The sequence below is a fragment of the Anomaloglossus baeobatrachus genome, chromosome 2 (genome assembly GCF_048569485.1).
Source record: "Anomaloglossus baeobatrachus isolate aAnoBae1 chromosome 2, aAnoBae1.hap1, whole genome shotgun sequence".
NCBI lineage: Eukaryota > Metazoa > Chordata > Amphibia > Anura > Aromobatidae > Anomaloglossus > Anomaloglossus baeobatrachus.
Window position 1 is genome coordinate 38,284,780 of NC_134354.1, and position 12,200 is coordinate 38,296,979.

General features: G+C 46.7%; 1 protein-coding gene across 1 annotated transcript in view; it reads right to left on the reverse strand.

The window, feature by feature from the left end:
* Positions 1 to 2,220: 2,220 nt before the first annotated feature.
* The window catches only part of LOC142282208 (carbonyl reductase [NADPH] 1-like), a 36,928-nt gene continuing 26,948 nt past the window's right edge, over positions 2,221 to 12,200 (reverse strand). Inside the window, exon 3 of the mRNA XM_075332947.1 lies at positions 2,221 to 3,028. Within this exon, the coding sequence (XP_075189062.1) occupies positions 2,592 to 3,028 (437 nt within the window). The 3' untranslated portion in view covers positions 2,221 to 2,591. The remainder of the gene's footprint in view (positions 3,029 to 12,200) is intronic.

Consider the following 12,200-nt stretch of genomic DNA (forward strand, 5'->3'; position numbering starts at 1 on the left):
CCCCAGGACTACTCCTCCTATTATCCTGCTCTCCCCCCAGGACTACTCCTCCTATTATCCTCCTCTCTCCCCAGGACTACTCCTCTAACTCACACACACTGCACAAAACATACCTCCCCCAAAACACACACACACCCACACAAACTGCAAAACATACACACAATGCTGCAGACACACAGCGCTCCACAAACAACGCAACACACACAACGCAACACACAAACACCGCTCTCACCCCCCCCTCCCCCGCACACCCAGACAACACCCAGAACATTTACAGCGCCCTACACAAACACTTGGCAACTACACACAACAACACCTATCTATATTATAATTTTTATATATATATATATATATATATATATATATATACACACATACATGCATACATACATACATACATACATACACACACACAGTGCAGAATTATTAGGCAAGTTGTATTTTAGAGGATATTTTTTTATTTGTGATCAACAACTATGTTCTCAATAAACCCAAAAGACTCAAATATCAAAGCTTAATATTTTTGGCAGTTGGAGTGGGTTTTTTTTAGATTTGGCTATCTTAGGACGATATCTGTTTGTGCAGGTAAGTATTACTGTGCAGAATTATTAGGCAACTTAATAAAACCAAATATATTCCCATCTCACTTGTTTATTTTCACCAGGTAAACCAACATAACTGCACAAAATTTAGAAATAAACATTTCTGACATGCAAAAACAAAACCCCAAAAAATTTGTGACCAATATAGCCACCTTTCTTTATGATGACATTCAGCAGCCGACCATCCATAGATTCTGTCAGTTGCTTGATCTGTTTACGATCACCATTGTGTGCAGCAGCCTCCACAGCCTCCAGACACTGTTCCGAGAGGTGTACGGTTTTCCCTCACATTTTATATCTCACATTTTATGAGGGACCACAGGTTCTCTATGGGGTTCAGATCAGGTGAACAAGGGGGCCATGTCCTTATTTTTACATCTTTTAGACCTTTACTGGCCAGCCACGCTGTGGAGTAGTTGGATGCATGTGATGGAGCATTGTCCTGCATGAAAATCATGTTTTTCTTGAATGATATCGACTTCTTTCTGTACCACTGCTTGAAGAAGTCTTCCAGAAACTGGCAGTAGGTCTGGGAGTTGAGCTTCACTCCATCCTCAACTTGAAAAGGTCCCACAAGTTCATCTTTGATGATACCAGCCCATACCAGTACCCCACCTCCACCTTGCTGGCGTCTGAGTGGAGCTCTCTGCCCTTTACTGATCCAGCCTCTGGCCCATCCATCTGGCCCATCAAGAGTCACTCTCATTACATCAGTCCATAAAACCTTTGAAAAATCAGTCTTAAGATATTTCTTGGCCCAGTCTTGACGTTTTATCTTATGTTTCTTGGTCAGAGGTGGTCGTTTTTCAGCCTTACTTACCTTGGCCATGTCCCTGAGTATGGCACACCTTGTGCTTTTTGATACTCCAGTAACGTTGTAGCTCTGAAATAGGCTAAAATGGTGGCAAATGGCATCTTGGCAGCTTCACACTTGATTTTCCTCATATCATGGGCAGTTATATTGCGCCTTTTTTTGCCCAACATGTTTCTTGCGACCCTTTTGGCTATTTGCCATGAAACCCTTGATTGTTCGGTGATCATGCTGCAAACGTTTGGCAATTTCAAGACTGCTGCATCCCTCTGCAAGACATCTCACAATTTTGGACTTTTCAGAGCCCGTCAAATCTCTCTTCTGACCCATTTTGCCAAAGGAAAGGAAGTTGCCTAATAATTAAGCACCCCTTATATAGGGTGTTGTGTCATTACACCGCACCCCTCCTCATTACAGAGATGCACATCACCTGATTTACTTAATTGGTAGTTGGCTCTCAGCCTATACAGCTCGGAGTAGGACGACATGTATAAAAAATATCATGTGATCAAAACACTCATTTGCCTAATAATTCTGCACACAGTGTATATAGGAATAGATCACTGTGTCTATAATGACTATATATTATATAGAAATAGATCCCTCTATGTGTAATGACTCTATATAATATATGTGTTTCACTTTTTGCATTGAATTACTGAAATAAATTAACTTTTTGATGATATTCTAATTTATTGAGCTGCACTTGTCGTATATAGTGGACTCATCCTCCATGTTTGGGATTGAGTGGTGCTTTGCTAATGTTTGAAGATATGTAGAAGTCCAAAAAAGTAAGAACAGCGACACTGACTATCCATCAAACACTTTAATTAAAAATCACCATAAAACATGCCTGCTACAGGATTGTGCGGGGTGCAGATTGACAACGGCTGTTTCACGCTATGGCAAGCACTTCTACGGGTCTGAACAGTCTGAATACGGCCCTAGTCACTGTTCATGCAAAAAAAAAAAAAAAATAAGATTAATGAAACAATATTTGATTCTTTTCGTTACCCCCACCCCACGGCAAAAAAGCAAAAACCCTTCTCAAAGCAAAGAACAATATTGGAGACATAAATGCAAGGGGAAAAAAGCCACTAATAACATGCATTATTTTTTCAAAATTTTAGCCCTGATTGTAATAGCACAGGCTTTGATAACAGTGCCTTTATCTGGGGTTACCAAGTCAAAATTTTCTTATCACTGACTAATTCCCCATAGGGTGAATCCACTGAGGTCGGAAGAAGAGCCAAATACACTGGGGTTATGGCCCCTTCATCTGGGGACTTGGTGGCATCAGGACCTGTCATTCCGGTCCTCACCCACCCCGGGCAGCAGGAGTTGACAATAATGCCCTCTCTTTTCCTGGTCTCCTTTAGTTGTCGTGCTTGAATCCTAGACAATACAGTAACCCCGATTTTGGACACCCCATAAGCGAAGGTTGGCCAGCCCTTTTCTTCTTGGACTCCATTCTTGGCATCTTCCACAAACTGTTCCATCAGTTTCACCAGCTCGTCCTCTGTGATCGTGTCACTGCGGAATCTCTCCTGAAGTTCAGGGCTGCATTTTGGAAGGGTCGTGTGGCTAAAAATACTGGAGATATTAACCAGTCTTCCTACAAGGAAAGACATGGAGATGTTAGCACTGACTGATAGTCCTCGGGGAAATCGGACAATACCGGATAATTTCCAAAAACTGTGCTTCAGTTCTTGACAATGACAATGAAACTATGGTTGTGCTGTTATGAACATAAATCACTCACACACATGGATAACGGAAAAGTGGAAGGCGCGGCCGTACCCAACTGTTCCCTGTACAGAACGATAGTCTTGCCACACAACCATCAACACCACCTCGGACCTGGCTCCCTAAACAGCCATCGAGAGCACCCCAGCTCACAGCAGATAGGTAACTGGTCTTTACTATAAAAGGTAAACCCCTAAGGCTAGTTTCACATATCCGGCTTTTCGCCGGTTTGACGGATGCGGCGCACACCAGTAGAGTGTATACAGTACAGTGGCAGCGCAACAAGCTCCGGTCACATGCTCTCATGTGACCGGAGCATGTGACCCAGAGGTTGCGGCGCTGCCATTGTACTGTATCATACTGTACTGGCATGCGCCGCATCCGTCAAACCGGCGAAAAGCCGGATATGTGAAACTTGCCTAAGGCTGTGTAGACACGATGCGCTTTTATTGCATTTTTTGAGTGCAGATTGGTCACAAAACTGGAAGCAAATCCTGATGCTAACCATGTCAGTGAGAATCCTGAGGTATAGTACACACATTGAGTATTTTCTCCTTGCAGATTTGGGCACTAAATCTATAGCATGTCAACTCTTTCACCGTTTTTGCAGAATTTTTACAATTTGAAAAACACATAAAAAAAAACGTTAAACGCACCACAAATGCGTGTTTTTGCATTGCTTTTTTCTGGTCGAGATGCAGAAATAGTGCAAAAACTTCTGAAACCAAATACTCATTGTGTGCCCATACCCTAAGACAGTGATGGCAAACCTATGGCACGCGTGCCAGACAGGGCACACAGAGCCCTCTCTGTCGGCACACCCGCTGTCGCCTCATCCAGCCGTTTTGCACTGCTGCCGCGGTCGCTCTAGCAGTTCAGAGTTGTGTCAGAGCAGAGGAGAAATTGCTCGTCACTCCAACACTCTTCACCTAGGCCACAGGCCTGTAGCCTAGGAGACATTGTCAGCGTCATTAACTGGCGCCGGTATAAGGACATTTTGTGAGCCGCGCGGGAACTGAGGGCCCAGCAGCGTGCAGCGGTGGAGCGAGTGTTGGAAGGTGAGTATAGCTTTTTTTTTTTTTTTTTTTTTTTAAAGTGTGTGCGGCTATACAAGGATGGGGCACATACCAAGATGGGGGGGGGCATGCAATGATGGGGAAGGGGGGGCATGCCAGGATGGGGTACATTTACCAGGATGGAGTACATTTACCAGGATGGAGAACATTTACCAAGATAGAGGACATTTACCAGGATGGAGAACATTTACCAAGATGGAGAACATTTACCAAGATGGAGAACATTTACCAGGATGGAGAACATTTACCAGGATGGAGAACATTTACCAAGATGGAGAACATTTACCAGGATGGGGTGCATTTACCAGGATGAGGGACATGCCAGGATAGGGAATATTTACCAGGATGGAGGACATTTACCAGGATAGGGAATATTATTTACCAGGATGGGAGCCATTTACCAGGATGGGGGCCATTTACCAGTATGGGGGCCATTTACCAGGATGGAGGACATTTACCAGGATGGAGAACATTTACCAGGATGGAGAACATTTACCAGGATGGGGCCAAAATAGGGACAAATATACCAGAATGTAGGAAATATATATCAGGATGGGGGACATATTTACCAGGAAGTGGTCCAGGAAGGGGGATGTTAATACATAATAAAGGGGGACGGGAGCAACCCGTCTGTCTTTATGGGATTTAGAGATGTTCAGACTTTGAAATGTAGGTTTCAGGGTAGAATGGGATTGCATTCCTTGCTAAAATCTGGCTGTCTAATTTTCTGCATTTTTTTCCATAAAGATCATTCAACTGCTGTATCTGGAAAGGGCAGTGGGAGTGGCGGAGCTTCAATGTGTGGTAAGCATGCAAGAACGTGATGCCCCCTGCTGAAGAGAAAACTGCAAAGGTAAGGTTAAAATCAATGATTTACATAATAGAATTGGTTAGATTGCCATGTTGGCGCTTCGCAAAAAAAAAAAAATGGTTTTGGGCTGCAGTTTGGGCACTCGGACTGTGAGAGGTTTGCCATCATTGCCCTAAGTTGAAGATCTGGAACTCCCAGGAAGAAGTCCACAATGATCTATAGCCAGGAGGGAAGTATAGTAAGGGTTCATAATGTGATAGGGCAAACAATAACGGGAAAATAAGAGACACCTGTAGAGAAGCAAATCAGAAAGGAAAACAAAGACCATAGGAACCATCAGCATTTGAACAGGGAAGAAATATCAATAGCCCAGCAGACAGAGGAATCAACCAAAAAAACACAGGTCATCAGACCAAATCCTGAAATCGAACCAAGACTGTACCCCAACTTCTTCGAGGGGCCACTGGACCAGCAGAAGCCCCTACTTTCTGATATCACGGACATAACTTCTTAACCAGGTGATCCGCATGAAGATCCTCCAAATAAATCCGGAAGTTATATTTAGGACCATAACCTTTCCTCTTACGATGCTGTACAGTGTCTAACTTGCCTGAAACAAAGAACTTGCTCTCTCTCATATGCCTGATTCCCTTCGAAATCCACCTCAATTACACTGACGAGCAAAAGGGTAACAATGTTTGGCTTTCCAAATCTCCCCATCCACTACAGCTTCAAACGGGAGACTACCATCATTTTATAAACAATCATCTTGGCTATCTCACACATAAATTTTATTTGCATCTATTTAGCATATGATTAGTTATGCAGATTCTAGTCATGTCACTGCATTATTACTGTTTTGCTTCTAAAATTCTAAATCTTAATTTTTATAATTTTGTTATTATTTTGTATATCCACCTTTGACTTTCAACATGGTCTTGACCAAAACCTGATCCTAGGTATCTTTTACACGTTCCCAATGTTCCCAATGTTGGTGTATACTAGTTGGTTCACTTGGATATGTATACAGCTTTTTCTTCACCTCTTCCCACAAGTGTTCTGGGGACTGTGCGGCCAATCCAGCTCCTCTACCTCATTGTCGTTGAACTATTTCTTCGCTAATCTTCCAGTATTTCTTTGGTCGTTGTCCTGCTGGAACACTATGTCCTTTTCATACCCATAATACTCTAGTGTACGAAGAAACTCATCTTGTAGGATACTCACATATAGCCCAGCGTTGAAACCACCATCGATCCTGGTAAAAGTATTCAACGCTTTTGGCTGTGAAACATCCCCATATCATCAGGCTTCCTCCACCAATCTTGACAGTTCCTTCATTCTCTGTATCCATTAGCCCTTTTTTCCCCTTGTATCTTCAAAACCCATTTCCCCCCATCAGAGCCGTCTATTGACTTTTGTCTCATCGCTCCAAATCACCCGTTTCCAATCTTCCACTTTTCAAACTGTTTTGTAAATTCGAGCCGACGCTTCTTATGACTATATTGAAGTAGAGGCTTTTACACCTTTTTCTGGCCACCATTCCAGATTTGTGTAACATGTGTCTCACAGCCCTTGCATGGAGACCTGTGATTTCACTCTTATGAAGCATACGAGCAGCCTCCACTGCCGGGTTTGTCGGGCCAAAACTGATAGATCTTGTGATGAGCCAACTTGCTGACGCCGATATTTTGCCTGGACATCACCTCTTGGCTTTTGAATGGATGGACAGACTTCATTTTCTTTTTTTAAAATGGTCATGGCCTCATGGTCATGATGCAGTTTGCCAATTTTCTTGGCCAAGAGACCTCTATCGATGAACTGGTTTCTCTTTACTTGCGATATCTTCTTCATTGTTGGTCCTTGATTCTAACCAGTGACCTATTACATGAAAATCAACCTAATAACACACTAGGTGTGTTATTAGGTTGTATACTTCCTTATGTGTATACTTATACTTCCTTATGTGTATACTTCCTTATGTGTATACTTCCTAACTGTGACCTTTAAGCGTGGATTCTTTAAAAGGAAAAACAAACAAAATCCCCCACCATAAAGACAGGAGCCTTCCTACGCCTGCAGTTAACACCTTCTTTGGCCCGTTTACGAGATACCAAAAGAACCTTTTTAAGTTCCTTCCAGACCAGAATCGATCAGAGGGAAAAAAAAAAAATCTCTCCTAATATAGCACAGACGACTGTACTCATCAAAGTTCGTAAAACTTGATGAACCCCATGCAGAAAAAAAGTAGGTCGTAGTAGCCATACAGATATGGTTAATTAGAACAAACTTGGTAAGAGGCAGAAACTCCACTGATACTTCATGATTCGAGAAAACAAAACATCTCAAATACTGCTCTACCAGCTTCTTACCCAATCTGGAGCAAAAACTATGCCAAAAGCTAACCCGTAATTGAGCCCCTCTCCCAAAAATAATGTTTTTGGGAACTATATAGGGAATTAACAAAGTTTCTAAACTCTTACCAGTTGGCAACTTTTGAAGTAGGACCATCAAACTTTGGACTGGGAGGAAAAGGCCCAGCAGATAGAGGAACCAACAACGAAACCACAGGTCACTGGGACAAATCTCCAAACCGAGCCATGACACACACATCTTGTAGAACACACAGAGAGGATGCAGGATGGTATAGCTACATGAAATAAAATATATTCTGGGTTTCCCCTGTCTAGTGCCTGCATCCCCCAACAATCAGACAATCACTGCTGATCGGGAAGCCTCCAGCTTTTTCTAGAGAATGCAGCATTATTTTCTCGCTATTGTACATCTATTCATAAACCATTAAAATCGGATGGCATTATAATGGATACTAGCTGTAGTATTCGGGAGTTGCCCAAGATAGTAACTGTCTCCCATCTCCGTCTGTCTCTTTCCCCGTCTGTCTGTCTGGCTTTCCCCGTCTGTCTGTCTGGCTTTCCCCGTCTGTCTGTCTGGCTTTCCCTGTCTGTCTGTCTGTCTTTCCCTGTCTGTCTGTCTGTCTGTCTTTCCCTGTCTGTCTGTCTGTCTGGCTTTACCCGTCTGTCTGTCTGGCTTTACCCGTCTGTCTGTCTGGCTTTCCCCGTCTGTCTGTCTGGCTTTCCCCGTCTGTCTGTCTGTCTGTCTGGCTTTCCCCGTCTGTCTGTCTGTCTGCCTGTCTGTCTTTCCCAGTCTGTCTGTCTGTCTTTCCCCGTCTGTCTGCCTGTCTGTCTTTCCCCGTCTGTCTGCCTGTCTGTCTTTCCCCGTCTGTCTGTCTGTCTTTCCCCGTCTGTCTGCCTGTCTGTCTTTCCCCGTCTTTCTGTCTTTCCCCGTCTGTCTGCCTGTCTGTCTTTCCCCGTCTTTCTGTCTTTCCCCGTCTGTCTGTCTGTCTTTCCCCGTCTGTCTGTCTTTCCCCGTCTGTCTGTCTCTCTTTCCCCGTCTGTCTGTCTCTCTTTCCCCGTCTGTCTGTCTCTTTCCCCGTCGTTCTGTCTGTCTTTTTCTCCGTCTGTCTCTTTCCCCGTCTGTCTGTCTCTTTCCCCGTCTGTCTGTCTCTTTCCCCGTCTGTCTGTCTCTTTCCCCGTCTGTCTGTCTCTTTCCCCGTCTGTCTGTCTCTTTCCCCGTCTGTCTGTCTGGCTTTCCCCGTCTGTCTGTCTGGCTTTCCCTGTCTGTCTGTCTGTCTTTCCGTCTGTCTGTCTGTCTTTCCCTGTCTGTCTGTCTGTCTGGTTTTACCCGTCTGTCTGTCTGGCTTTACCCGTCTGTCTGTCTGGCTTTACCCGTCTGTCTGTCTGGCTTTCCCCGTCTGTCTGTCTGGCTTTACCCGTCTGTCTGTCTGTCTTTCCCCGTCTGTCTGCCTGTCTGTCTTTCCCCGTCTGTCTGCCTGTCTGTCTTTCCCCGTCTGTCTGTCTGTCTTTCCCCGTCTGTCTGCCTGTCTGTCTTTCCCCGTCTTTCTGTCTTTCCCCGTCTGTCTGTCTGTCTTTCCCCGTCTGTCTGTCTGTCTTTCCCCGTCTGTCTGTCTTTCCCCGTCTGTCTGTCTCTCTTTCCCCGTCTGTCTGTCTCTCTTTCCCCGTCTGTCTGTCTCTTTCCCCGTCGTTCTGTCTGTCTCTTTCTCCGTCTGTCTCTTTCCCCGTCTGTCTGTCTCTTTCCCCGTCTGTCTGTCTCTTTCCCCGTCTGTCTGTCTCTTTCCCCATCTGTCTGTCTCTTTCCCCGTCTGTCTGTCTCTTTCCCCGTCTGTCTGTCTCTTTCCCCGTCTGTCTGTCTCTTTCCCCGTCGGTCTGTCTCTTTCCCCGTCGGTCTGTCTGTCTCTTTCTCCGTCTGTCTGTCTGTCTCTTTCTCCGCCTGTCTGTCTCTTTCTCCGTCTGTCTGTCTTTCCCCATCTGTCTGTCTGTCTTTCCCCGTCTGTCTGTCTTTCCGTCTGTCTCTTTCCCCGTCTGTCTGTCTTTCCGTCTGTCTCTTTCCCTGTCTGTCTGTCTTTCTGTCTGTCTCTTTCCCCGTCTGTCTGTCTGTCTCTTTCCCCGTCTGTCTGTCTCTTTCCCCGTCTGTCTGTCTCTTTCCCCATCTGTCTGTCTCTTTCCCCATCTGTCTGTCTTTCTCTTTCCCCATCTGTCTGTCTGTCTCTTTCCCCGTCTGTCTGTCTGTCTCTTTCCCCGTCTGTCTGTCTCTTTCCCCATCTGTCTGTCTCTTTCCCCATCTGTCTGTCTGTCTCTTTCCCCGTCTGTCTGTCTGTCTCTTTCCCTGTCTGTCTGTCTCTTTCCCTGTCTGTCTGTCTCTTTCCCCGTCTGTCTGTCTCTTTCCCCGTCTGTCTGTCTCTTTCCCCGTCTGTTTGTCTGTCTCTTTCCCCATCTGTCTGCCTGTCTGTCTTTCCCCGTCTGTCTCTCTCCTAGTCTGTCTGTCTTTCCCCGTCTGTCTCTTTCCCCGTCTGTCTTTCTCTTTCCCCGTCTGTCTCTTTCCCCGTCCGTCCGTCGCTTTCCCCGTCCGGCCGTCTGTCTTTCTCTTTCCCAATCTGTCTGTCTTTCTCTTTCCCTGTCTGTCTGTCTCTTTCCGCGTCTGTCTGCCTGTCTGTCTTTCCCCGTCTGTCTCTCTCCTCGTCTGTCTGTCTTTCCCCGTCTGTCTCTTTCCCCGTCTGTCTGCCTGTCTCTTTCCCAGTCTGTCTGTCTTTCCCCGTTTGTCTCTTTCCCCGTCTGTCTGCCTGTCTCTTTCCCTGTCTGTCTGTCTCTTTCCCCGTCTGTCTGTCTCTTTCCCCGTCTGTCTGTCTCTTTCGTCGTCTGTCTGTCTCTTTCCCCGTCCGTCCGTCTTTCCCCGTCTGTCTGTCTCTTTCCCCATCTGTCTGTCTGTCTCTTTCCCCATCTGTCTGTCTCTTTCCCCGTCTGTCTGTCTCTTTCCCCGTCTGTCTCTTTCCCCGTCTGTCTGTCTCTTTCGCAGTCTGTCTGTCTCTTTCCCCGTCTGTCTGTCTTTCCCCGTCTGTCTCTTTCCCCGTCTGTCTGCCTGTCTCTTTCCCTGTCTGTCTGTCTCTTTCCCCGTCTGTCTGTCTCTTTCCCCGTCTGTCTGTCTCTTTCGTCGTCTGTCTGTCTCTTTCCCCGTCCGTCCGTCTTTCCCCGTCTGTCTGTCTCTTTCCCCATCTGTCTGTCTGTCTCTTTCCCCATCTGTCTGTCTCTTTCCCCGTCTGTCTGTCTCTTTCCCCGTCTGTCTCTTTCCACTTCTGTCTGTCTCTTTCGCCGTCTGTCTGTCTCTTTCCCCGTCTGTCTGTCTCTTTCCCCGTCTGTCTGTCTCTTTCCCCGTCTGTCTGTCTCTTTCCCCGTCTGTCTGTCTCCTTCCCCATCTGTCTGTCTCTTTCCCCACCTGTCTGTCTTTCTCTTTCCCCATCTGTCTGTCTGTCTCTTTCCCCGTCTGTCTGTCTGTCTCTTTCCCCGTCTGTCTGTCTCTTTCCCCGTCTGTTTGTCTGTCTCTTTCCCCATCTGTCTGCCTGTCTGTCTTTCCCCGTCTGTCTCTCTCCTCGTCTGTCTGTCTTTCCCCGTCTGTCTGTCTCTTTCCCCGTCTGTCTGTCTCTTTCCCCGTCTGTCTGTCTCTTTCGTCATCTGTCTGTCTCTTTCCCCGTCCGTCCGTCTTTCCCCGTCTGTCTGTCTCTTTCCCCATCTGTCTGTCTGTCTCTTTCCCCATCTGTCTGTCTCTTTCCCCGTCTGTCTGTCTCTTTCCCCGTCTGTCTCTTTCGCCGTCTGTCTGTCTCTTTCCCCGTCTGTCTGTCTCTTTCCCCGTCTGTCTGTCTCTTTCCCCGTCTGTGTGTCTCTTTCCCCGTCTGTCTGCCTGTCTCTTTCCCAGTCTGTCTGTCTTTCCCCGTCTGTCTCTTTCCCCGTCTGTCTGCCTGTCTCTTTCCCTGTCTGTCTGTCTCTTTCCCCGTCTGTCTGTCTCTTTCCCCGTCTGTCTGTCTCTTTCCCCGTCTGTCTGTCTCTTTCGTCGTCTGTCTGTCTCTTTCCCCGTCCGTCCGTCTTTCCCCGTCTGTCTGTCTCTTTCCCCATCTGTCTGTCTCTTTCCCCATCTGTCTGTCTGTCTCTTTCCCCATCTGTCTGTCTCTTTCCCCGTCTGTCTGTCTCTTTCCCCGTCTGTCTCTTTCCACTTCTGTCTGTCTCTTTCGCCGTCTGTCTGTCTCTTTCCCCGTCTGTCTGTCTCTTTCCCCGTCTGTCTGTCTCTTTCCCCGTCTGTCTGTCTCTTTCCCCGTCTGTCTGTCTCTTTCCCCATCTGTCTGCCTGTCTGTCTTTCCCCGTCTGTCTCTCTCCTAGTCTGTCTGTCTTTCCCCGTCTGTCTCTTTCCCCGTCTGTCTTTCTCTTTCCCCGTCTGTCTCTTTCCCCGTCCGTCCGTCGCTTTCCCCGTCCGGCCGTCTGTCTTTCTCTTTCCCAATCTGTCTGTCTTTCTCTTTCCCTGTCTGTCTGTCTCTTTCCGCGTCTGTCTGCCTGTCTGTCTTTCCCCGTCTGTCTCTCTCCTCGTCTGTCTGTCTTTCCCCGTCTGTCTCTTTCCCCGTCTGTCTGCCTGTCTCTTTCCCAGTCTGTCTGTCTTTCCCCGTTTGTCTCTTTCCCCGTCTGTCTGCCTGTCTCTTTCCCTGTCTGTCTGTCTCTTTCCCCGTCTGTCTGTCTCTTTCCCCGTCTGTCTGTCTCTTTCGTCGTCTGTCTGTCTCTTTCCCCGTCCGTCCGTCTTTC